The following is a 27,659-nucleotide window of genomic DNA, read 5'->3' as shown; positions in this document are numbered from 1 at the left end:
GGTTTTCTTTGAATGAGAGGGATCAGTCCTGTCCAGCTTTATATTTCAGTTTGCAGCCAGCTATAATTTTGCCGATATGGCAGTTGACTCAAAATACGCTTACGTGCAGCCAGAGCAGCTGTACTAAGGTTAGTAAGCAGCACGAGTAAACTGTTTACATAAACAGCAAATGATGACCCAGATGTGCTCTGTTTGAGTTTTGTACACCTCCTTGGGCCCCTGTGTGGGGAAATTGCTTTCTTTCCATTTGTCTTATAGCCTAATAAAATCTTTTGAAACATAATGTACAATGTACCTGATAAACCTTGCATATTTTTAGCTTGTAGGTAGAAAGCCAATACGCTCTTAAACCCCCATGAAATCCATTCACTGGTGCAGGATCAGGTATGCCAAACCAGGAATAACAGCAGATGGAGGATCCGCAAACTCAGTGGAATGGTAAAAGCTGGAACTCTTTATTGAAAAACCACATACAAGAGACATGAAAAAGCCACAGGCTCCTGTGGCTTTTTCATGTTTCTTGTATGTGGTTTTTCAATAAAGAGTTCCAGCTTTTACCATTCCACTGAGTTTGCGGATCCTCCATCTGCTGATATTTTTAGCTTGTAGTCTTTGGGAAGTGACACCACACCTTCCTCCAGTGGCAGTTCTTACTTTATGCCTTCCTTTGATAATTGTTGAATTCTATGATTGTAAGGTCTTTAACCACTCTCAAGTGCTTGGCCTTGCACAAATAGACACACATGATGGATCCTTTAGTAAGTCCTTCTAATTTCCTGATTGGATTCCCAATTCCTAATCGGATGGAAATGCCATAGGAACATGCTCACATGTACAACTGTTCTTCCTCTGATCTTTTGTTCTCAACAATCTGTCATGAGACTGTTCACGTGTGCACACATTGCAACCAGGTTATGATCAAGGAAGCATGTTTTCAGTCATCTGCCATGTGTGTAAAAAATGTTAGCTAGCTATCAACTGAAATGTAATTTCCAATATTAAACTTCAAAATTGCTTGTGTAATTTTCCAGCAAAAGTGTAGCTTTATTCAAATTGTGTTTTCTATATGCAGGAAGAGCTGCAGATGTTTCGAGCTCGTTGGATGTCTGAACTTACTCCAGGAGGGAGTTCTTCAGGAGCAGAGACTCAGCTCAGCAAATCGGCACTAAGAGGGTCTGCTGGAAAGGCCACCGATACCAAAGCAAAGCATGACCTGGCCAAGGAGGAGATGGTAATTGTAGCAATACATTTAGGCAGGCCCTCTTTTTCTTTCAAATCAAAGGTGTAAAAACCTTAATAGGGGTTTGATTTGTTTGAAATGCTATCCGATCGAAGCTTCCCCCGTCCTGTGTCCCCCGGCTGTCTCGCTGTGCTCCTCTGAACAGCAGGCATGTAAATATTTACCTCCCTGGCTCCAGCGCAGGCGTAGTATCCGCTCGGAGATCGGCAGAATTACGCGATCGCGGTCAGCCCGCTCTAGTGCACAGGTACAAGTCTCCTGCGCCTGCGTAGTAGAGCGGACCCGACAGAGATCAGGTATTTCCGCCTATCTCCATACGGTTTGCTGCAACAGCGCCCCCACTGAAGCCAGGAAAGGTAAATAAATCAGCGCTTGTCGAGTGAGGATTTCGGGACACTTCGGAGGAGCCAGCGCTGGACTGCCTGCTGCTACAGCAGAGGGGGAAGCCTCATTGGGACCATGAGGCTTCCCCCTACCGAGGCGAGTACCCCCCTTTAACCACTTGCCGACCACACGCTTATACCGTGCGGCGGCAAAGAGGTAGCTGGAGGACCAGCGACGCACATGTGCGTCGCCAGGTGCCAGCTAATTAATCACGTGGTGCCGCCCCCTTGTGATGTCAACCCGCCGGCCAATCTGCAGCGCCGGCGGGTTTTAATTTTTTAAAATGACCAGTAAAAACAGTATAATACAGTTTGTTTACCTAACAAACTGTATTATACTGCCTGCCTCCCCGCTGGTGGTCACACTTAGCGATCGACCACCAGCGAGGAGAGCAGGAACAGTGAGTCACACACCACACACATTAGGAGCCCCACAGACCACCTCCGATCACCCGCAGCATCCATCAGAGCCCCCCTGTACACCCCTGCAGACCACAGTTTGCACCTAACCACCCCCCATATCACCCATCAATCATCAGACCCCCAACTACCCCTTAGGGGTATCTGATCACCCCCCCATGTATACTGCATCTATCTCCCTGTAATCGCCCACTGATCAATTGCCTGTGATTGGCTTTGATTGCGCCAATTGCCCTCTGATTGGCTGTTTTGCCCTGTGTCTCGATTGTCTCAATTGCCCTGTGATTATCATCGATCGTCGTGTGATTGGCTTCAATTGTCACGTAATTGGTTTTTGATTGTCGCGTTATTGGATTCAATTGCTCCGTGATTGGCTGTGATTGCGCCGATTGCTGTAATTGTGTTGTCATTGCCTAGTGATTGTTTTTAATTATTTGTGATTGTTTCTGATTGCTCTCTGATCCCCAACCCCCCCCCCCCCCCCCCCCCCTCTCAACGTCACTACCCTAGTGATCTAAAAACAGTGATCAGTGAAAACTGTCACTTTTTTAGTATCACTAGTGGTAACAGTTTGACCAGTTAGGTTAGCTAGGCAAAAGAGTTGTTAGTGTCAGTTAGTGCTCAGCCCACTGCACCACAGTCACTAATTAGCATCATCACTGTCGCTAATCAGCATTGGTACTATATAGTATCTGTAAGTGATCATTACTGATCACAGTCAGATCTTTATTAGGGTCACTAGGATTCACAAAAAACGCAGGTTTGCCCGATCAGGCCTGATCGTTCGCCCGCATCTGCATTCAGCCCGCCCCACCGCAGTGACAGAATTTTTTTTTTCTGATCACTGCAAAAAACACTGTACACTAGCTGTGGCACTATAAACATCAGTTTTGATTTTTTTTTTTTTTTTTTTTTTTTTTTTTTTTTTTTTTTTAAATCAAAACTCAGTGACCACAGCTTTCTACCTCCCAAATACTCCCTTTTGCTAGGTAGGTGCTCTTTTTCCTGGGTAGTCTCAGAGGAATACCTCCTAAATTTAGCAGTCCACCATGGCAAAAAGAGGTTTTCCAATGAAGAGATATACAGGTACATGGACCAGTCGGATGAGACTGATTGGGTCGATTCATCCGACGAATCTTCTGGTTCAGAGTACGAACCTGTAGACAGAAGTGGCTCTGACCGATAGTTCCGATGACGAGGTTGAGGTCCCGGCTAGAGCCTGGAGTACCACACCCCATGTCACTGGACCGCAGGTGGCGCAGGATCAGTCTCAAGGGCAGCAGAGTGGTGCTAGCGCTGATCTGATTTTTCTTGGTGAGGCATGCACCAGCAGCACAGCATCTCCTGGACCTATCAACACCAGTACTACCGTAGAAGACCCTGGTGAAGTGGCAAACACCAGCCTGGTAGTAGAAACTGGTTCGGTGGCACATGCATTAAGACCCGATTCGCAGCCACCAAGAAGACTGGCCCATACTCCCATTAGTTTCCCAGAGGTGCTGGCAAATCCAGATTGGCATTCCCTTGATCCCGCCGCACCCGTACTGCCCCCTTTCACTGCCCAGTCTAGAGTCCAGGTGGTGACTGTTGAACTAGGATCGGCCCTACACTTTTTTTGAACTGTTCCTCACCCAGGATCTCCTTGACTTAATTGTGGCTGAGACCAACCGTTATGCCACACAATTTGCAACCGCCAATCCGACAAGCTACCATGCCCAGTCTTTTCGGTGGAAACCACTCCAAGTTTCCGAACTTAAGATTTTTTTGGGCCTTCTCCTCAACATGGGTATTACCAAAAAAAAATGTATTGCGCTCTTATTGGTCTACATGCCCAATACATAACTTGCCCATGTTCTCTGCTGCCATGTCCAGGTCGCGATTTGAGATCATCCTGCGCTTCCAGCACTTCAGTGCCAATACAACCTGTCATCTAAGAGGCCACCCTGCTTATGACCGGTTCCACAAAATTCGGCCCCTCATATACCACCTGTCATCAAAATTTGCAGATGCTTCTACCCCTGAACAGGCATTTTGAGGCATTTGGTTTCCAGACTACTCCTCACGGTTTTGAGCCCCTAAAATGCCAGGGCAGTATAGGAACCCCACAAGTGACCCCATTTTATAAAAAGGACACCCCAAGGTATTCCGTTAGGTGTATGATGAGTTCATAGAAGATTTTATATTTTGTCAAAAGTTAGCGGAAATTGATTTTTATTGTTTTTTTTTATTGTTTTTTTCACAAAGTGTCATTTTCCACTAACTTGTGACAAAAAATAAAATCTTCTATGAACTCACCATACACCTAACGGAATACCTTGGGATGTCCTCTTTATAAAATGGGGTCACTTGTGGGGTTCCTATACTGCCCTGGCATTTTAGGGGCCCTAAACCGTGAGGAGTAGTCTTGAAACCAAATGTCTCAAAAAGACCTGTGAAATCCTAAAGGTACTCATGGGACTCTGGGCCCCTTAGCGCAGTTAGGGTGCAAAAAAAGTGCCACACATGTGGTATCGCCGTACTCAGGAGAAGTAGTACAATGTGTTTTGGGGTGTATTATTACACATACCCATGCTGGGTGGGAGAAATATCTCTGTAAATGGACAATTGTGTGTGTATAAAAAAAAAAAAAAAAAAAAAAAAAAAATGGTTATGTGTAAAAATGCACCCCAAAACACATTTATATTCTCCCGAGTACGGCGATACCACATGTGTGACACTTTTTTGCAGCCAAACTGCGCTAAGGGGCCCACAGTGCAATGACTACCTTTTAGGCTTTACAGGGGTGCTTACAATTCAGCACCCCCCAAAATGCCAGGACAGTAAACACCCCACAAATGACCCCATTTTGAAAAGTAGACACTTCAAGGTATTCATTGAGGGGCATGGTGAGTCCATGGCAGATTTCATTTTTTTTGTTACAAGTTAGCAGAAATTGAAATTTTTTTTTTTCTCGTCACAAAGTGTCATTTTCCGCTAACTTGTGACAAAAAATAAAATCTTCTATGAACTCGCCATGCCTCTCAGTGAATACTTTGGGGTGTCTTCTTTCCAAAATGGGGTCATTAAATTTCATTTAGACAGTAGGTTGTATGACCGAGCAATAAACCATTAAAGCTGCAGTGGGTCTGAATGGGAAAAAACAGCGCTGGTCCTTATGGGGGGGGGGGGTAAAGGCTGAGTCCTTAAAGAGGCACTTAAGTGACAAAAAAAAGAGTTTTACTCACCTGGGGCTTCCCTCAGCCCCCTCCAGCTGATCGGTGCCCTCGACGTGTCTCTATGATCCTCCCGTCCTCGCCGGCGACCACTTCCGGTTTCGCCGTCAGGACCCGACAGGCTGGGAAAGCGAGTGATTCTTCGCATTCCCAGTAACAGTATTTCCCCCTATGCTGCTATTGCGGCCTTCCTTGCCGCAATAGTAGCATAGGGAGAGATATTGTGGCTGGGACCGCGAAGAATCACTCGCGTGCCCAGCCTGTCTGGTCCTGACGGCGAAACCGGAAGTGGTCGCCGGCGAGGAAGGGAGGATCAGAGAGACACGGCGAGGGCACCGAACAGCTGCAGGGGGCTGAGGGAAGCCCCAGGTGAGTAAAACTAATTTTTATTTTTTTTTTTTTTTCACTTAAGGTTCACTTTAAGTGGTTAAGGTGACCACTAACTCTACTTTTTTTTTTTTTTTTTTTTTTTTTTTTTTTTTTTCCAATCTTACCACCTCAATGTAATATGAGTGACTACATCATCTCTAGTATTCATTCAAAATGTGAGATTTGGTAAGATTGGGCATAAAAGAAAAAAAAATTGTGTCATTAGTGGGCTCCATAAGGGTAAACGAAAGACGAAATTGGAACATGCCACATCACAGATCAGAGATGTGGAATACTCTGAGTCAAAATAGTTCTTTTACTTTAACATAAAATGTTTATCTTGAAATTGATCTAAACACTGGCTTTTTTGAAGTGTAATGCACAAAACCTTGTGCGATTTTAAATTGTGATATTTCTCACAAAATGCATTTAAAAACACTTTCCTGAAGTTTTTTTGGGGGGTCGCATTCACAGTGGCACGTTGCGTCTTAATGCTACGTTAAAGTCGCAACGCGTCTGCGTTTAGAGGTAACGCACTGCAAGCAGTGAGTTACCAAAATGCAACATTTTTCAACGCGGCTTTAACGTCGCACTGTGAACGGGCCATAGGATTATCATTGCAGTGCGATAAGCTGCGTTATAAGACTTTATACCGCAGCTCCACAACGTCCCACTGTGAATGCAACCTACACTTACATTTTACATTTTCCCTCAATGTAGATGGATGCTGCACAACAGTGTTTGCTAGTTATCATTTAGTATTATTGCAGTCTTCTTCAGGCAGGAATGCATTATAGCCAACAGCCCATTTTGGCCATAATGATAAAGTTTTTGTTTTAAAGTATGTGTTTCTTGTAATAACTGATATATAGAGAGGATGTTTTTTCTACTTTTATTTATGGTACTTGTAGATATGCTGGGAATAACAAGTCCTGTATTTTTAGACTATAAAGCGCACCTAGGTTTAGTGGACAAAAACCACGGAAAAACAGAATTCTACTAAACCTGGTGCATCTTTGGTGCATGGGACATCTTATAGGCCTTTCCTCCTCAAACTATCACTTACCCCTGCTGCCCCCACCAGCTATCCTACACTAACACTACACTAGCACTATATAAGCTAAGTTACACAAAGAAGGTGGAACTGTAATAAGGCTGTATTGAGCATGGCATGTATGAATGCTGTACATGTCATATGCTTTGCAGAAGAAGGGGATTGTGTGATGTGCAGCGGCAGCACTTATGGTACCTATCCAGCTTGAAACAGGAAATTAGTAGAGTGACCTCAGAGAAGAGCGCTCAGCATTCCATGTAGTCACGTGACACCAAAGACCTGAGAAGCTCCTGCACACAGCATAGCTGAGCCCGGCCACTCAGAGGAGCAGAGAGATCAGTGTCAGGGCAGCCTGGCTTACGAATGCCATCTCCCTCCCAGCATGTCATACTTACCTGCAACTCCTCCACCGCACTGCTCCCATCCCTTTGTATAATTACACAGTACTAACTGCCCACCTGTCCTGCCTGATAACGGCTCGCCCGTGGCAGGGATTGGGCAGCATGCAGGGAGGGGGAGGAGACTGTCTCATCCACGGTCCGTGCTGAGGGGCAGAACGAGGCAATGCATGTGGAGCAGGGCGTCGCTGCAATTCACTTATTAATTCCCTTCTCCTAAGAGCTTCCGCTGCACTCTGCATTTCCACACCTGCCACAGGGACACATACTCTTGGCGCACATTCAGAATATGTCGCACTCCGTTTTTTCCCCCCACTTTTGGAGGAAGAATGTACCAGTTATAGGGAGACAAGTTACTGGTGGTATTTGGACCTTTTTTTTTCCCGTCATATTCATTGATGAGTGGAACATTTTGTGAGCTGTGCACGTGGTCCTTTTTATTAAAACCAGTGCAAGAATAACTGGAGCAAAATGGACGCAGAAGCTCAGCAGCTGCTCAGAGCGAACAGTTTGGATCCTGGTCATCTGCTCCATTATTTTGCACCAGTTGTAGTTCAGGTTTCCTTACACTTTTCACGAATCTGCTCCCCTGTTTCAAGTTTCTGTAAATGGAATGTTTTCAACTAAAGTTTGTTGTTTTGCCCACAGGCGAGAGAACTTTTCCTTAAAGCTGCAGAGCAGGAGCAAAATGGGGCACTTTACGAAGGTATTTTGTTTTTCTGTATCGTCTGTTGTCAATCAACTATTTACGTATAAACTTTTTTTAAAATATTAACTTCAATCCAGAAATCCTTTTTACTGTGAACCTGTGTACCTGTTATGATTTCTGCAGTTATAAGGCCTTGTTCACATTGACAAACGCAGATGGCCAGGCGATCAGAACCCAACGCGCACAATCGCACTGCCATCTGCGCTTCTATGCGTTGTGTGGCAGAACCCATTCACTGTAGTGAATGGGTCAGCCATGAGTTGTGGCAAAAAAAATGCGTGCAACAGTGCTATCCATGTATCGCACTGCTATGCAGCACATATAATGTAAACCTCACAGTGCAGTCTATGCACTTCTAATGTTCATGTGTGTCTGCCTCTGTAGGCGTTGCCGAAATACGGATGGCAACGGGTCTATTGTGAACTAGGCCTTACTAGTATTTGAATTGGGACAAGGACTACTACTGATGAGAAACAAGAATGCATTTCCATCCTGTATATGATGTTTTCTTGCTGTGTTTTGCACCAGATGTCACAGTAAAGCTATGAGCAAACTTTAAATTCTGTTTGCACAAAACAATTTGTTAATGATCATCTTGGATGAACCTAGAGTGTGTATAGGTGTCCCCGCCAACTTTGGTGTCCTCCTTTTTTAGTGCTTGCCCAAGATGGAAAATTCTTGGCCAGTGCTAGTGTTGTGCCATGGGTTAGACACCACCTAACCTGTCACCAAACACAACAAGTTGTGATTATTTTGGCTTATAGTTAGTTACCCTTGGTGTGTATGTAGCTTAAAGTTGGGCTATAATTCTTTAAAATTATATCCAGATATTCTATGTGTGAATAAAATACATCACTAACACCTCAATGGAGACATTCACAGAGCTAAGATCACCTCATGCGCACAAGCAGTAATCTTATTTGCCATGTCTCAGTATGTCCACTTCCCTTCTAATGCTGGGAATACATAATTCTCTGCTCGATCGTTTTTGCCATTCGATCGTTTTTGTTTTCCATTCACTTCTTTGAGAAATCGAGCAGCAAAACAATTGAACGTGAGATCGTACATGTGGGAAATTATCTATCGAACCATCTTATCTGCTGTAAAAATGCATGGTGTATTCCCAGCATTATCCTCTTCACACACTCCACACACTTAGGGCCCATTCACACTTAAAACCGAGATTACCGCCGGCGTTTTGCGGGAGTGATTTTTCCGCGATTATTGCGGGAAAATCACTGGACACTGCGGCGGTTTGGGAGCGATCGCGATTAGCGTGCTATGCACGCTAATCACGATCGCAAATCGCGGAACGCTCGTCGCCGGCAAACCACTGCATGCAGCGCGGTTGCGGTTATCGCTAACCGCAACCGCGGCAGTGAGAACACTGCCACTCGCTACATTGTGTAGCGGTTATTGCAGAAGCGCTAGCGGTTTGCCGTGAGCGGGAATCGTGCGATTCCCGCTCAGGTGTGAACGGGCCCTAAGCGTTTAATTTGTCCATTGTCTCTATTCCCCCCCCTCCCCTCCTATGCACTGCAGTGTCTGTTTTTACCATATTTGACTGTTCTTGTAAAGCTGGTCATAATCTAGATTTCCACCCAATGTTCCAAAACGATCGATTCCTTTCCCGAAAAGAATCCATTCAGAACAGATAGATTCCTACTATACATTGCACATCAATTTCCAATAGATTCCAGCAGGGTTGCACTGTTCAATGCAGTGCAAAGCTATAGGCTACGATCTGCCAATGCTCTTGCCCTGCCCCTGATTGTTTTACATTTTCCATCCTGTCCGATTGATTCTTTCAATTGATTTTTGTTTAAAATGGATCAAAAATCTATCGATCTGACATTTTGGGGAAAAGATTCTCAGTAGATTAATCGAATGTGTAATAAATTGAATAAGGAAATCTGTGTATGGCCTCCTTTACTCTCTGTAAGTGCTGAACCTGCACAGCACACCTAGACGTAACCTCTTCTCTGTCCTCAATGTAAGCTTCTCTTTACTGCGCTGTACTTCATTTTTACTGTCTGCTAGATGGCTTCAGTGCTATGTGTTTGTCTTGTCCATCTTTCATTTTATACTTGGGTTAGTACAAAAGTAAAATTGTGTATCCAAAATTAGGGGATGTTGATGAGATGCAAATCTGAGTTAAAGGGAACCTTTAACTGAGAGGGATATGGATGTTTCCTTTTAAACAATACCAGTTTCTTGTCAGTCCTGCTGATCTGTTCGGCTGCAGTAGTGGCTGAATCATACACCTGAAACAAGCATGCAGCTAATCCAGTATGGCTTCAGTCAGAGTACCTGATCTGCATGCTTGTTGAGGGGCTGTGGCTAAAAGTATTAGAGACATAGGATCAGCAGGAGAGTCAGGCAACCGTTATTATTTTAAAAGGAAAAATCTATATCCTCCTCTAGTTTAGGTTCCCTTTAATACGGGGTTATGCAAATTCTGTATGCCGCTTGAACATGGACCAATCAAATTCCACTGTGGTAGGATTCGACCAGTCTGTTTCAAGCAGTAAACCTTTTCATAAAGAATTTGCCTAATCCTGCATGAACTCGGAATTATTTGCATCTCATTGACGATCCCTATTCAAAATGTAAAAGACAAAACCATGATTGTACTTTGTGTGGTTACCTTCACAATCTGCTTTAGTTTAATGAAAACATTGCTCCTTGCTCCATTATTTTCATGCAGAGCTATTTTATTTTTATGGTGTCACTGAATTGTTACCAATCTGGATTTCTGTACCGTTTCCTTTAGAGAACCTGTGGCGAGGAAAAACAAAGTTTTTTTTATATATGCCTGGGGCTTCCTCCAGGCTGATCGGTCCCTCGGTTCTTTAAGGCTGGTCGGTCCCTCGCCATCCTCCACCGCCACCTGGATCCTCCGCTTGGCGGCCCGGTAACTTTGCAAGTTGGGGCATACTGCACATGCGCACTCCCGTCTGTGTCTCCATCATGTCTGTGTGTGCACGCGCTTTGGTCCCCAGGAGAGTTTTGCTTCTGCACAATACTTCTGCGCAAAATGCTCCCAACCGCAGGAGCGCGCGTGGCCGACTGTGCCGACATGCAAAGTTACTGGGCTGTCCAGCGGAGGAGGATGGCGAAGAACCAGTTAGCTTGATGGGGGCTGGAGGAAGTCCCAGGTATGAAATGTTTTTTTTTTTTTTTTGTTTTTTTGTTTTCTTCTTTTCGTCTCAGGTTCTCTTTAAGCAGATTGTACAATAAGATTGTAAGATGTCTAGTCAGTGTAAGCTTACAAGGCTGCTCATACAGATACCATGGTTATATCCAGACGTTTCTTTAGAGGAGCTGTCAACCATACTATCTCAGAAAAAAAACGCATATAAGTAGATAAATACTTGCTCTACTTTTATAACCTGTCTCAGCATGAGAAATATTAGCCAATCAGAGATGAACAGAGGTGTGGGAAGGGAAAAAGGGAGGGAAAGAGGCATCAGGCTGCAGTAGTTATGTCTGGGGGGAAAGTAAAGAAAAAAAAGAAAACCCAGCATGCCCTGCAACTTCCTTTGTTCGGCAGGTGTACCAAATAACAGTCAGGGAAACTGGGGAATGTTTTATGGAGAAGAAAAGTAAGGGAGTTTTTTTTTTGTTTTTTTTGTTTTGTTTTTTTGTTTTGTTTGTTTTGGGTTTTTTTTACACTTGGATTGCCTGGTTAGCATCCTTATTACTTGTTACCAGATAAAAATAAAGAATTTATTTTATGCCTGACAGTTACACTTCAATGTAACTGTCAGGCATAACATTGTTTCCATGTTTCTCTCTTGACCTGTACAGTACTTTAAGTCCGACTACTGTGCCTGTAGCCTAGGTGGAGTGGAGACTTATGTGTACACAGAAATCACTTTGGGCAGCTATGAGGCAGCAGGTGCCTTTAATACTTTTAGCTTTAAGTGTTAAAAACTTCCTGGAAATGTTGTACTCCATGCTAGTTAAAGAGAGTCTGAAGCGAGAATAAAACTCGCTTCAGCTCTTATATGCATGTGTGCCCCTGCTAAAACGCCACTATCCCGCGGCTGAACGGGGGTCCCTTACCTCCCAAATCCCCTCCGTTCTTTGCGGGGATCTCTTCCTGGTGAGGCAGGGCTAATGGCCGCAGCCCTGCCTCACACACGTCTGTCAGCGCGTATCTCTGCCTCTCTCCCGTCCCTCTCAGTCTTCCTTCACTGAGAGGGGCGGGGGAGAGGCGGAGATCCGCCGCTGATAGACTCGTGTGAGGCAGGGCTGCAGCCGTTAGCCCTGCCACCAGCAGCAGCAAAATCTACGACCAAGTTGGTCGTAGATTTGCAGGGGGGGATTTGGGGGGTAAGGGACCCCCGTTCAGCCGCGGGAAAGCGGCGTTTTAGCAAGGGCACACATGCACCTGCTGAATATAAGCTCTGAAACGAGTTTTATTCTCGCTTCAGAGTCTCTTTAACAGGCAGACTTTTTGTTGTAAACAAGTCAAAATACTTCAGTTCAGTAGCACACTGAGAGGCTGAACATTGTCTGAGGTCGGTAGCTCCTGGTGAGAAGGCTGGCTGAGTTTCCACGAGTAGTGGATTAGCTCACAGAAGCAGTGTTGTGTAATACCGTATACAGTATACTAGAGTAGAATACGACCCGAGCATAAGCCAACCCCCCAACTTTTACCTAGAAAAACAGGAAAAAGTTATTGACTCAAGTATAAGCCGAGGCAAATGCAGCTGGAACCTGATAGACTGCGCTGGTGCTGCAAGAGGCCCCAGGTAAGTAAGTTGCAATTTTTTGGTGGGGCTGGCAGAATGCAGCAGTGATGGCTTTGTGCCCCCTGTCATGTGCAGAGCAGTTTTACAACATTTACTGAATGGGAGCACACTACATAATCCTATACTCCCCAAACATAAAAAGAAAGCAAAAGTTGCTAGTTATGACCCTTTGGAAGCACCATACTGTAAATCAAATGTAATCAACACCAGCCCCACATCAATTTCTGCATCAATTTCTCATTATCAGTGACACATAGCCCAGCCATAAACTAACAGATTTCTAGACCCACCACCATCACTCCTACCCTGAGCAGGGTCTCCTCGTTACCCACATATGCCAGCCAGTATGAGTCTTTCACTTACCGGCATATCCAGCATGGTGCAGGTGGTGGCTGTGACTCTGCCGAGTGGCCACAGCATATGCAGTGTTGGAGGTGACACTGGTGACTCCCCACAAGTGGCCCCAGCATATCTAGCACGGTGGAGGAGGTGGCTGAGACTCCCCCCGAATGGCGTCTGGCATTTACAGTGTTAGAGGTGGCGGTTGTAACTTCCCTGAGTGGCCCCCGTCATATCCAGAATGCTGAATCCAGTGTGCGGTGCAGTTGTGCGTCCCCGAGTGACCCTCGTCATATCCAGCATACTGGAGGAAGTGACTGAGACTCAAATCCCCCCCCTTCTTCTGGTTAGTCATGGGTTCAGTACCACATGACTGTGTACACTGCCCTTATATATTTTTTTCTTTATAGCTTGTAGGCAGGTCAAAAGACATCCTTTCAACTCCAAGTGCTAGTAAATGCTCATTGCACACAATGAAGTCTGTACACATAATGGTAAGAAATGTGTAATAACTGGTTAAATTTTTTTTTTTTTTTTTTTTTTGACAGCTATCAAGTTTTACCGGCAAGCCATGCAGCTTGTGCCTGACATAGAGTTCAAGATTAATTACAACTGGTCCCCAGATGGTGAAGGCGTAGGGAAAAACTTGTATGTACCAGGAAAACTAATAAACAATTTTTATTTATTTTAAATGGCAATAAAGACACAAGGCCATTCAGACACCCTTTTTTTTTTTTTTTTTTTTTTTTTTTTTTTTTATGTATTCAATAACCGTTATTCTAAAGTAACAAGGCATATGAACATTCTTGCAAAATAAAGAAAAGATGCGCTTCACCATTTTGTAGTATGTTTTATATGAGCCAGAGAAAGAAAGTAAATTTAATGTAGCGATACAATATCAGATCAATGTTGTAGAGCGTTGTACATTACGTACAAATTACGTACACTGGTCTGATGCGAAATGTGGTTTTAGTGAACCCCAGCAAGGAGGCCACTGCTTTGGAGCCATGCATGACAGAGAACAATCCAGTGGTACCAAATTTCAAGTAGTAGGCTTCAAAAACCTACAGATATTAAAAAAGCAGTATGTAGCTTCCTGTGTTGCTTCAGCAGGCTTAAAAAGAACCTGAGACGACTTGAAATAGGCACGGCATTCGGATACATGCTACGGAAAACTGCGGCATGCTGTGCGAATCGCATCGGCGTGCATTTTCGACAGCAAATTTTTGAATTGAATAGGCAACTCCCATGTGGGAAATTCGGACATAATGGAAACGGGCACTTTTTGTGCTAATCTTAAACTGTCCAAAGTGACATATTGCCTCTACATCCTACTATGAATGTTTGCTTGTTTTTTCACCTTTGATACCAAACACCTGGTTACTGCTTCTCTCTCTCTTGTGTGACTCCAAATAGGATGAACATTTGCTGTGTTCGCTAATGTCACATTTCAATTAAACTGCGTTTACTGCAGTTAAACTCCTTACTGAATAGGTGTTGGCTTACTGAACAGGCAGAGCCGAGATTGGAACCCTGGTCTCCTGTGTCAGAGGCGGAGCCCTTAACCATTAGGCCCCATTAACACCTAAAACCGCAAAACTGCGGGGGTGATTTTTCCACGATTAACGCAGAAAAATCACTGGACACTGCAGCGTTTTGGGAGCGATCGCGATTAGCGGTGCTATGCATGCTAATCGCCAGCAAAACGCTGCATGTCACGCGTTTGTGGTTAACTAGAACACTGCCATAGGCTTACATGGGATAGCGGATTTTAAAAACTGCTAGCGTTTTGCGCTGAGCTGGAATCGCGTGATTCCCGCTCAAGTGTGAATGGGGCCTAACACTATCCAGCCACCAACACAGCCATATTGACACAGTTTCTATGACTCCCAACAGAATTGGTGAAGGGGTGGATTGGTGTACAGGTGCATGGTTTCACTTCAGTGTGGCTTGGGTGTATGTCTGACCTGTCTCCTGATGTGCATGGAAGCTGCCTCTGGTACTGTACAGTGCTTCATGTTTATATCTGTGGCAGCTCACCCCAGTGAAAGAAAAAGATCTGGCATGTTAACAAAGTATGACAAAATATGAATGTGAGAGCAATCATTGACAAGACTGAAAAATAGTCTACACTGTTAGTTCTAAACAAATGGGAAGTAACATCAGGAGCTGTCCAAGAAATGGTGGCCACTAATGATACAATTTGCCAAACGATCATTTGCGAACAGTTCTGGAAATGATCATTTGGGACCACTAATGGACAATCTCCTATCCAAACAGATTGACTGGTTCGATCCGAAGATCAGATCGATTTCATTGATCTGATTGGATTGGTTAGATTTCTGTCCATAAGTGGTCCCAAATGATGATTTCTGCTAGTTTATATGAAGAATCGTTTGTAAACGATCGATGGCCACTTTTACGCTGCTCTACCAAACAGTCCAGTTATGTAACTGGTAGCTCAGCCACATGTCAGTACCCCTTTGCATGCTAAGTACCTCAGAGCTTTACATCAAGCATAACATTTCTGGAAATATAGTTTCATCAAGCCACTCCAATATGATGAATGGCGGTTGTTTGAAACAGTGTTTTATGTGTTGAGCGTCTATTGTAGATACTACTTTTTTGGCACTAGGAGAAATTATTAAAGAATTAGTTCTCCAGAGTGTGTTTTTGTTTTGTGTTGAGAACTACAACAGTTACAATTATTTGAAGAGGGAAAACTAGGCAGGGCAGAGGTGCATGTGTGTTAAGGTGCGTACACACGCACTACTATAAGAAACGACTGGTCCATCAGACCCTCCCACTGGGCGGGCGTTCCAGCGATAGTAGAGCGTGTGTACAGTCTGTCGGCAGCCTGATAGCACAGTTTCTGAACAATCCACTCAGCTGATCGGTCAGAAACAGTGTTATCAGTCTGCCGACAGACTGTACACACGCTCTACTGTCGCTGGAACGCCCGCTCAGCGGGAGGGTCTGACGGACCCGTTGTTCCTTATAGTAGTGCGTGTACGCACTTTATGTTTTACATGTTTACAGCTTAATGGTAAATTCCACCTATTTTTTAGGGGGGTAAAAAGTCTTCCCCCCTACAGGTGAGCTGTAAACATTTACAATGATTTTGGCAAATTCTTCAGTTTCCTCTTTGTGTTTATATGCATCTTGAAACCATTTTGCACATATTTAGCCATTCCAGGCTGTTCTGAACAGAAATTGTTAGATGGTCGTTTATTATGCTAGATTAGTCCAGATGTTCTAGAAGAATAGAAATAATTCCTAGACTCTGCAAGAAATTGCTTGTGTAGAAAACTAGAGATTTCTGGTCAGTCTGTATGCTTAGAGTACTGCTGCCATGGATGCAAAACATGCTATTAATGCTTACATTCTGTTTTGAATATCTAAAAATGGCTGCATATTGAAATGCAGAAATAACTTCAATATTAAATTACAAAAATACGTCCCACCTCAGTCTGCCTAGATGTTTGGAGAAAACAGCTGAAGGCATTTACAGGAGGTTGTCAATGCAGCTGCATTTGAAAGCATAGAACATTGTTTTCCACTAAAGTGATTGAAGTGACAACCGGCTCGCAGAAGTTGCAAGCAAGGTCAACGAAAGCCAGACTTACTGCAGCAATTCACAAACTGACAAACTGCTTGAAACTCCTACCACTAACTCCTCCATAAATGCTGTAATTCATTTAGCAGAGAAGTAATCATGCTGCTATTGACCACTCTGTTAACTGCTCAGAAACCATCCTTGTGAACTAACCCAAAGCTGTTAAATGTAGCTTTCCCACCACCATTGGTCAGCAAGACAGTACATGACAGTTGCAATTATCAACCCAGCAAATCATGACTGTTAACCCAGTACATTGAATTATAAGACAGTAGTTAAAATTTATGTTTTTGTAGTGTTTTTGAATCATTGAGAAGTGGGCAAAGGCTTTAGCTGAATATTAACTTAGTGTACCTAATTGCAACTAAAGAAAGTTTTTTTACCTGGGCCTTCTACCAGCCCTCTGCAGTCATCATATGCCTGCGCTGGTCCTCAACTATCCTCCGTTCCCTCGCGGCTTAATTTCAGTTTCGCCAACTGGGAGTTGGTGCACACGTATCCTTGTTCACGTTCCTGTCCGCAATCGTCAACGTCCTGCATCTGCGGGACAGAATGAAGGATCGTTGAGGACCGGAATGAGCACAGGACAGCTACAGGGGGGCTGGTAGAAGCCCCAGGTAAGTGAAACTCTTTCTTTAGTTGGCTTTAGGTTTAGTGAACCTCAACTAAACAAAAAATGTTCACTTACCTTGGGCTTCTACCAGCCTCCTGCATCTGTCCTGGAACAATGCGCCGGTCCCCCGCCATGGCCAAGTTACAAACTTAGCCGCGACGGGGACCAGAGCATCGTTCTAGGATGGCGCGGGCACAGGGTGGTTGCAGGGGGCTGGTAGAAGCCCCAGGTAAGTGAAACTTTGTTTGTTTGTTTTTGTTTGTTTGTTTGTTTAAGGTTTACTTTAATGGAGAGAATTTTTAAACTGGTTTGACTGTTAATGTTTTGATCCATACATGGGTCGATCGCTGTAATCACAGTGCAGGAGATTTGGGCGCACACTGAGTAACTTCGGCACCGTCAGAAGACTGAGCAGAAGTTACATTTTAAAACGCTATAATTCCCCACTATCCACGTGGACCTAGTGGGGGTATAGTAACTAACGTCGCCGGAACTTTTGCAGCAGCAGGATAAGCTGTACATTAGCTTCATCCTGCGCCCAAGTCTCCCGGTGGCGATTACTTATGTACGCCACATTGGTCCCTATAAAAGTGACTTTCAATGAAAGTCATTCTCTGCTAAACTCTCTCTGTATGTAATGTACCTTGTGGAGGACTATAATAGAAACAGTTCAGGTAGGTGAGGTGACTGGGCATTTGCATGATCCCAGCAGGTGTGTTTCATACTCACACTTAAAGAGAAGTTCCGTAGTGTCACCAAAAAAAAAAAAATACAAATACACTTACCTGGGGCTTCCTCCAGCTCGTGGCAGCCAGGACGTCCCTCGACGACGCTTCGGAGGCTCCCGGTCTTCTCCGGTGGCGCACCTGACCTGGCCAGGCCGGCTTCCAGGTCGGGTTCTTTGCGCTCCAACGTGCGTCTCACTGGTGCGCCCTGACGTCATCGGACGTCCTCTGGGCTGTACTGCGCAGGCGCAGAACTACTGCACCTGCGCAGTACAGACTGGAGGACGCCCGATGATGTCAGCGTGAGACGCATGTTGGAGCGCAGAAGAACCCGACCTGGAAGCCGGCCTGGCCAGTTCGGGTGCGCCACCAGAGAAGACTGGGAGCCTCCGGAGCGGCGCCGAGGGCACGTCCTGCCTGCCACGGGCTGGAGGAAGCCCCAGGTAAGTAGATTTGTATATTTTATTTTTAGCGTGAACCCTCCCTTTAACCTACCTAGAGCAAACTTAATTGTCCTTATTTGTGTGTCCTTTGAAGTGCAGCAGATACATAGAACTGGCCATGTTATTGGTCCTGCTGGTTTTATTCCTGCCACTGCTGACCTTTTATGGTAGGGAACGAACTTCATAATGTTGTTTCATTTGTTGTTAACTTCTTCTCGACTCTCTATCTACGATACATACACTACACGATACGTACATAGACATATGGGTATGGTAGGGATTAGATTGTGAGCCCCTCTGAGGGACAGTTAGTGGCAAGACTATATACTCTGTACAGCACTGCAGAAGATGTTGGTGCTATATAAATACTTGATGATGATTGATCATAATAAAATCTTTGTATAGATGATCACAAATGTTTCCTTTTGCAGTATGGAAGATGCTGATGATGACAAGATGGCTGACTTATTATCCTACTTCCAGCAGCAGCTCACATTTCAAGATACTTCACTTAAATTGTGCCAGCCAGAGTATGATGTCACTCAGACACATATTTCAAGTATGTTTGTTCCTATTTTTGTTTCTGGAAACTCAGGGGGACACAGAGCAATAAGACCCTGATAGAAATCCAACTTCAAATGCTGATGATTTTCAAACTATAAACTAAAGCTTTAGGTTCTTAAAGCATGTGGGATATATCAGGCAGCAAGAGAACAGTACGTTCTTGAAGGTGATGTGTTTTAAGTGGGGAAAAATAAGCAAACATGAGGATCTGCGTGACTTCGACGAAAGCCACATTTTTATATGACTGGGTCAGAGTTTCTCCAGAACTTCCGGTCTTGTGTGGGAGATCAGGGTTTGGATCCTGGGTAGGGTCAGTATCTATTCAGTACGAAGTCCTAGGGCAAGACTTCCTAACGCTGCAGGGTGGCCCCTTGAGCATGCCCTTAGTGGCTGCAGCTCTTGAGCGCAGAAGGGAGAAGAGAAAAGCGCTAAACAAATGTTATGCTAGGTACACACCATACAATTTTCTGTTAGATTTTCTCTTAGATTTACCTGCCAGATAGCTTTTTTCCATGTTGTAGGTAAATCTAACAGAAGAATCTAACAGAAAATTGTATGGTGTGTACCTAGCATTAGGATTATTATTATTCTTAGTCCATCTGGTCCAGTCCCACGGAAAAACTGCTGTAGCACAAATCCATGACCGATTTAATAGTGGCCATGAGAGAGCAGCGTCAGCAAACAGTGCATCACAGCTTATTGAATATGTGGCTGCGTAGCCTTAGACAAGTCAGATTGCCCATGCTGATCTCTATCCACTGCTGATACTACCTGTACAATGGAAGGAGATGGCCTGGTCTGTTGAATCACGTTTCTTCATAGATCACGGGGATGTTAATTTGACACATGCCACCTATCTAGAGCTTTTTACAGACCGCTTGCCGCACACCTAGATTCAGTGGAGTCAATGCCTTTCATGCTGGGTACACACTATGAGATTTTCTGGTCGATTTACTGTCAGATGGATTATTTCCAACATGTTCGATTTGCTTTCCGATCTTTTTTTCCGAGCATTTTCCGATCGATTTCCTATTAAAGTGCACGGAAATCGATCGGAAAATGCTCGGAAAACGATCGAAAAGCAAATCGGACATGTTGGAAATAATCGATCTGACAGTAAATCGACCAGAAAATCTCATAGTGTGTACCCAGCATTAGGCTTTGTACATACACTAGATGAACTCGGACGAGGTGGCCCATAATGACCACCTCTGCCGAGAAACTAGCGTGTGTACAGATGGGGCATAGTTTCTTGGCAGAGATGGTCATTATGGGCCACCTCGTCCGAGTTCATCTAGTGTATGTACAAAGCCTAAGGCATTGACTCCACTGAATCTAGGTTATCCTGTGGTGTGCGGCAAGCGGTCTGTAAAAAGCTCTAGCTAGGTGGCATGTGTCAAATTTAACATCCAATGCCTTGGCCAGCCTTGTTAATTAATTTGCCAAGGGCACTGATCTCGCTATTCATCCCGCACGACACATTGTTATTCACACGCCTCTCTATGCCCCCCAATAGCAACAGAACACATCGCTGGCCTGCAGGCTAGTGACATGTCTACATCGTCAGCCCTGCAATGTCACCCAAGTGATCGATTCCTGATCCCTGCCAAGCTACATGCCTTGTATGTGTGTACAAAGCTTTTAATGATTTGAGTTGTTTTGATGGCACAAGGGTAGCTTAGTAAGGCACACAGTGTTAATATTTTTGCTGATTGTGTTCAAAATGATGCATGAGGTAGAGTGTTCCCCAACCCTGTCCTCAAGGCCCACCAACAGTGCATGATTTGTAGAAATCCACACAGGTAGGTAATCGGCTCTGCTGAGACACTAATTAACTCACTTGTGAATGTTTGTGGTTTTCTGCAAAACATGTACTGTTGGTGGGCCTTGAGGACAGGGTTGGGGAGCTCTGCTGAACACAGTCTAGCTCTCCCAATTGTGCACACATGGTACATTTCTTTTCTTACAATAAATCCTCCCCACAAGGGAGGTTTGTAATGCAGTGTGCCACTGGGGTTTGGGCTGTCATCATTGCTTACCTACGGGGGTGGGGGGGCAGCTCTTCTAGCTAGAAGAGTAGCGCTCCCTCCCCGTACATAAGCAATGGCGTTTCCCTCTGGCCTTCCAATGGCACGCTGCCTTACAAATCTCCCTCATGGGAAGGTTCATCGTAAGAAAGAAAAATGTACCTTGGGTGCTTAGTGCACTTTAAAGGGGCACTACGGCGGAAAAATTGTGACATTGAAAATATGAGCAAAAATAGACAAATAAGTAGTACGTTTTTTTCCAGAGTAAAATGAGCCATAAATTACTTTTCTCCTATGTTGCTGTCAATTACAGTAGGTAGTAGAAATCTGACAGAAGCGACAGGTTTTGGACTAGTTCATCTCTTCATAGGGATTCTCAGCATGGCTTTTATTCTTTATAAAGATATTCCCTAAAAAGTATTTAGTGATGCTGGCCAGCCTCCCTGTTTGCTACACAGCTTTTGGCAGTTGGACAAAGCAACTGCCATTCACTAAGTGCTTTTGAAAATAAACCAGTCCCTGAGAATCCCCCCCCCCCCCCCATGAAGAGATGGACTAGTCCAAAACCTGTCGCTTCAGTCAGATTTCTACTACCTACTATAAGTGACAGCAACATAGGAGAAAAGTAATTTATGGCTCATTTTACTCGGGGAAAAAATGTACTACTTATTTGTCTGTTTGCACATATTTCAAATGTTAAAATTTTTCGCCATAGTGCCCCTTTAACAAATGCTGCAGTGCAAAATCAAGCTGAAAGCCAAGGAAAGAATCTTCTGTAAGTTGGCTTGTACTTTTTTTTTTTTTTTTTTTTTTTTTTTTTGTTTGTTTATGCCATTTTTTTATTTTGAATTTTTTTTCTTGCAACTGCCAAAGCTACTTTGACAGGGTTGAGCGTCACGGTTAGTCAGTACTATGGTGTTTGACAGAGGCAGATATCTGCAAGACAATGTTTTGTTTGTTTTTCAGAGCTCCCTATGGAGGTGCTGATGTATATTTTCCGTTGGGTGGTTTCCAGCGAGCTTGATCTACGATCATTAGAACAATTATCCCTAGTCTGCAAAGGCTTTTATATTTGTGCAAGGTATTTTTATTTCATTTTATTAGATAAGTGCATAGAGATAATTTCTAAATTAAAATTTGTAGTAACCACAACATTTTTGCTGCTTTAATTGAACAGAGTGCTTAACCACTTGCCGACCGCCCACAGCCGATGGGCGGCAGCAAAGTGGACGGCGAAAGGACCGCAATAAGCCCTTGGGCGTTGCGTCCTTTCGGCATGCCCGGGGAGCGATCGCGTCACTAGTGACGCGCGCTTCCCCGACAACTGGCTCCGCCCACCCGCGACGACAACCCGCCGGACGTTCGGAAGCGCCGGCGGGTTGTTAACCCCACGATCGCCGCATACAAAGTGTATAATACACTTTGTAATGTATACAAAGTGTATTATACAGGCTGCCTCCTGCCCTGGTGGTCCCAGTGTCCGAGGGACCACCAGGGCAGGCTGCAGCCACCCTAGTCTGCACCAAACACACTGATCCTGCCCCCCCCCCTTCCCTCTGATCGCCCACAGCACCCCTCAGACCCCCCCCCCCCCCCTGCCCACCCCCCAGACCACTGTTTGCACCCAATCACTCCCCTAATCGCCAATCAATCACTCCCTGTCACTATCTGTCAACGCTATTTTTTTATTTTAGGTCCTAACTGCCCCCTGGGGACTCCTGATCACCCCCCCCCCCTGTGTACTGTATGCATCTATCCCCCCCTGTCATAACCCACTGATCACCTGTCAATCACCCATCAATCACCCCCTGTCACTGCCACCCATCAATCAGCCCCTAACCTGCCCCTTGCGGGCAATCTGATCACCCACCCACACCATCAGATCGCCCGCAAACCTGCCGTCAGATCACCTCCCAAGTGCATGGTTTACATCTGTTCTCTCCTCTAAACACCCACTAATTACCCATCAATCACCCCCTGTCACCACCTGTCACTGCTACCCATCAGATCAGACCCCTATCTGCCCCTAGGGCACCCACCCACACCCTCAGAACGCCCTCAGACCCCAGCCCTGATCACCTTGCCAGTGCATTGCTTGCATCTATTCCCCCCCCCCCCTCTAATCACACCTTGAGACACCCATCAATCACCACCTGTCACCCCCTAGCACACCTACTCATCAGATCAGGCCCTAATTTGCCCCATGTGGGCTCATGATCACTCGGCCAAACCCTCAGATCCCCCTCAGACCCCCTTCCGATCACCTCCCCAGTGCATTGATTGCATCTATTTTCCCCTCTAATCACCCCTTGAGACACCCATCAATCACCTCCTGTCACCCCCCCCCTAGCACTCCTATCCATCAGATCAGGCCCAATACAACCTGTCATCTAAGAGGCCACCCTGCTTATGACTGGTTCCACAAAATTCGCCCCCTCATAGACCACCTGTCATCAAAATTTGCAGATGCTTATACCCCTGAACAGTCATTTTGAGGCATTTGGTTTCCAGTCTACTCACGGTTTTGGGCCCCTAAAATGCCAGGGCAGTATAGGAACCCCACAAGTGACCCCATTTTAGAAAAAGACACCCCAAGGTATTCCATTAGGTGTATGACGAGTTCATAGAAGATTTTATATTTTGTCAAAAGTTAGCGGAAATTGATTTTTATTGTTTTTTTTCACAGTGTCATTTTCCACTAACTTGTGACAAAAAATAAAATCTTCTATGAACTCACCATACTCCTAACGGAATACCTTTGGGTGTCTTCTTTCTAAAATGGGGTCACTTGTGGGGTTCCTATACTGCCCTGGCATTTTGAAAATGACCCGTGAATAGGACGTTGGGCCCCTTAGCGCACCTAGGCTGCAAAAAAGTGTCACATGTGGTATCTCCGTACTCAGGAGAAGTAGTATAATGAGTTTTGGGGTGTATTTTTACACATACCCATGCTGGGTGGGAGAAATATCTCTGTAAATGACAATGTTTTGATTTTTTTTACACACAATTGTCCATTTACAGAGATATTTCTCCCACCTAGCATGGGTATGTGTAAAAATACACCCCAAAACACATTATACTACTTCTCCTGAGTACGGCGATACCACATGTGTGACACTTTTTTGCAGTCTAGGTGCGCTAAGGGGCCCAACGTCCTATTCACAGGTCATTTTGAGGCATTTACTTTTCAGACTACTCATGTTTAGGGCCCCTAAAATGCCAGGGCAGTATAAGAACCCCACAAGTGACCCCATTTTAGAAAGAAGACACCCCAAGGTATTAGTTAGTACTATGGTGAGTTCATAGAAGTTTTTATTTTTTTGTCACAAGTTAGTGGAAAAAGACACTTTTTTTGTGAAAAAAAAACAAAAACAATTTCCGCTAACTTGTGACACAAAATAAAATCTTCTATAAACTCACCGTACTACTAATGGAATACCTTGGGGTGTCTTCTTTCTAAAATGGGGTCACTTGTGGGGTTCCTATACTGCCCTGGCATTTTAGGGGCCCTAAACCGTGAGGAGTAGTCTAGAAACCAAATGCCTCAAAACGACCTGTGAAATCCTAAAGGTACTCATAGGATCTTGGGCCCCTTAGCGCAGTTAGGGTGCAAAAAAGTGCCACACATGTGGTATCGCTGTACTCAGGAGAAGTAGTATAATGTGTTTTGTGGTGTATTTTTACACATACCCATGCTGGGTGGGAGAAATATCTCTGTAAATAGACAATGGTGTGTAAAAAAAAAAAAAAAAAAAAAAATTGTCATTTACAGAGATTTCTCCCACCCAGCATGGGTATATGTAAAAATACACCACAAAACACATTATACTACTTCTCCTGAGTACGGCGGTACCACATGTGTGGCACTTTTTTGCACCCTAACTGCGCTAAGGGGCCCAAAGTCCAATGAGTATTTCACAGGTCATTTTGAGAAATTTGGTTTCAAGACTACTCCTCACGGTTTAGGGCCCCTAAAATGCCAGGGCAGTATAGGAACCCCACAAGTGACCCCATTTTAGAAAGCGGACACCCCAAGGTATTCCGTTAGGGGTATGGTGAGTTCATAGAAGATTTTATTTTTTGTCACAAGTTAGCGGAAATTGATTTTTATTGGGTCTTTTTCACAAAGTGTCAATTTCCGCTAACTTGTGACAAAAAAAATCTTCTATGAACTTGCCATACTCCTAACGGAATACCTTGTGGTGTTGTCTTTCTAAAATGGGGTCACTCGTGGGTTTCCTAAACTGCCCTGGCATTTTAGGGGCCCTAAACCACGAGGCGTAGTCTTGAAACCAAATGTCTCAAAACGACCTGTGAAATCCTAAAGGTACTCATTGGACTTTGGGCCCCTTAGCGCAGTTGGGGTGCAAAAAAGTGCCACACATGTGGTATCGCTGTACTCAGGAGTAGTAGTATAATGTGTTTTGGGGTGTATTTTTACACAGACCCATGCTGGGTGGGAGAAGTCTCTCTGTAAATGAACAATTGTGTGTAAAAAAAAAAAAATAAAAAAAAAAATAAAAACATTGTCATTTACAGAGATATTTCTCCCACCCAGCATGGGTATGTGTAAAAATACACCCCAAAACACATTATACTACTTCTGAGTACGGCAATACCACATGTGTGGCACTTTTTTGCAGCCTAACTGCGCTAAGGGGCCCAAAGTCCAATGAGCACCTTTAGGCTTTACAGGGGTGCTTACAATTTAGCACCCCCCAAAATGCCAGGACACACCCCACAAATTACCCCATTTTGGAAAGTAGACACTTCAAGTTATTCAGAGAGGGGCATGGTGAGTCCGTGGCAGATTTCTTTTTTTTATTTATTTTTTTGGTCACAAGTTAGAAGAAATGGAAACCTTTTTTTTTGGGTCTCAAAGTGTCGTCTTCCGCTAACTTGTGACAAAAAATAAAATCTTCTTTGAACTCACCATGCCTCTCAGTGAATACTTTGGGATGTCTTCTTTCCAAAATGGGGTCATTTGGGCGGTATTTATACTATCCTGGAATTTTAGCACCTCATGAAACATGACAGGTGGTCAGAAAAGTCGGAGATGCTTCAAAATGGGAAAATTCACTTTTTGCACCATAGTTTGTAAACGCTATAACTTTTTACCCAAACCAGTAAATATACACTGAATGGATTTTTTTTTTTATCAGACATGTAGCACAATAAATTTGGACAAAAATGTATACAGAAATTTTACTTTATTTGACAAATTTTATCACAAAGTAAAAAAAATCCTTTTTTTTGACAAAATTCATGTCTTTTTTGATGAATATAATAAGTAAAACTTGCAGCAGCAATCAAATAGCACCAAAAGAAAGCTGTATTAGTGACAAAAAAAGGAGGGAAAATTCATTTAGATAGTAGGTTGTATAACCGAGCAATAAACCGTGAAAGCTGCAGTGGTCTGAATGGAAAAAAAGGCTCTGGTCCTTAAAGCGGAATATAACCCTGCATTTCAACTTTGCTCTAAAACATTATTTACAGCATATTATATGCAACCAGCATTTTTTTTTTTTTTTTACTAGACCAGCATTGGAAGGGTTAAACACAGAGGTTTAAAGTTCCGTGGAGAGATATGCAGAAGTTCAGATAGATACATTTAACTAAATCGAGTCCGTCCTCTGCTCCTCCATCCTAGTCTGGTACGCTGGCTCCACCACCAGGGACAGATACAAACTTCAGAGGGTCATTAGATCAGCAGAGAGAATCATCGGCAGACCTCTCCCTTCGCTTGTCCACCTCCACAACTCCAGGCTACGCTCAAGAGCACTGAGGATTGCCGGCGACCCCTCTCACCCGGGCCAGCGGTTCTTCTGTAGACTTCCGTTAGGCCGGAGGTTTCGGTCCATCGCCACCAAAACCTCAAGGCACAGGAACTCTTTCTTTCCCTCAGCTGTCACCCTCCTGAACTCCCTGTAGGTCATTCCATCCCCTCCACCACTGCATTTTTGTACTGCACCTTGCCGCCCCCCCACCACCCCCCACCTTTTTGCTTGCTTTTTTGATTTTGTTTGCTTGTAATTATGCCTTGCTGTATTTATGCTCTTCTGCATTTTATGCCCCTGTTTCTATACTCTGTTATCTATACCTTTTTACCTCTACTCTGTTAAATTGTTTGTGCCAAACCCAATTCCGAGCATGACCTTGTCGTGCCTGGCGAATAAAAATGATTCTGAAATAGAATGTAACAATTGATAAATGTTACACACTCTTTGGCTGTCCTCCAGCTCCTTCTCAGTCAGAGAGAGTGAGTCGCATAACACACTTAGATACATTTATGTAAACAAAATGTATCTATATAAGCTTCCGATGAGTCTGCAGTTCTCTCCAGGAACTTTAAGGGCTCGTTTCCACTATAGCGAATCCGCATGCGGATTCGCATAGTCAATGTAAGTGGATGGGGCTGTTTCCACTTGTGCGGCGGCGGGAGCGTTTTTCGGTGCGGCAGAAATCTGCACGGCAGAGCCGTCAGGTTTCGCGTGCGGGAGGAATGCGGGTGAATCGCCGCTAATGCATTTAATAGGGAAATCGCATGCGGCTTGGTCATGCGGATTTCCCCGCGATTTCGCGTGCGATTTCGCATGGTTTGCTATGGAGCTTTACTCAGGCAGTGACATGGTTAAATTCGCCTGGCTCCTTGCCATGCGAAATCGCAGCTAAATCCGCATGCGGAAACGCAGCCGCATGCAATTTCTTCTGCGGTGGAATCCAGGCGATTCCGCACCGCAACAGTGGAAACGAGCCCTAAAGCTCTGTGTAACCCTTCCAATGCTGG

The 27,659-nt window shown here is 44.4% G+C and overlaps 1 protein-coding gene across 2 annotated transcripts in view; it reads left to right on the top strand.

Moving 5' to 3' along the window:
* The window catches only part of FBXO9 (F-box protein 9), a 73,077-nt gene that overhangs the window by 23,480 nt on the left and 21,938 nt on the right, over positions 1 to 27,659 (top strand). For both annotated transcript variants that reach the window (XM_068281371.1, XM_068281370.1), the window contains exons 3-7: positions 1,073 to 1,231; positions 7,725 to 7,782; positions 13,433 to 13,532; positions 18,713 to 18,840; positions 21,839 to 21,953. In XM_068281371.1, the coding sequence (XP_068137472.1) occupies positions 1,073 to 1,231; positions 7,725 to 7,782; positions 13,433 to 13,532; positions 18,713 to 18,840; positions 21,839 to 21,953 (560 nt within the window). The remainder of the gene's footprint in view (positions 1 to 1,072; positions 1,232 to 7,724; positions 7,783 to 13,432; positions 13,533 to 18,712; positions 18,841 to 21,838; positions 21,954 to 27,659) is intronic.

This window comes from Hyperolius riggenbachi, chromosome 4 (genome assembly GCF_040937935.1).
Source record: "Hyperolius riggenbachi isolate aHypRig1 chromosome 4, aHypRig1.pri, whole genome shotgun sequence".
Lineage (NCBI taxonomy): Eukaryota > Metazoa > Chordata > Amphibia > Anura > Hyperoliidae > Hyperolius > Hyperolius riggenbachi.
The sequence above is the reverse complement of the archived record's forward strand: the minus strand, read 5'-3'. Positions and strand labels throughout refer to the sequence as shown.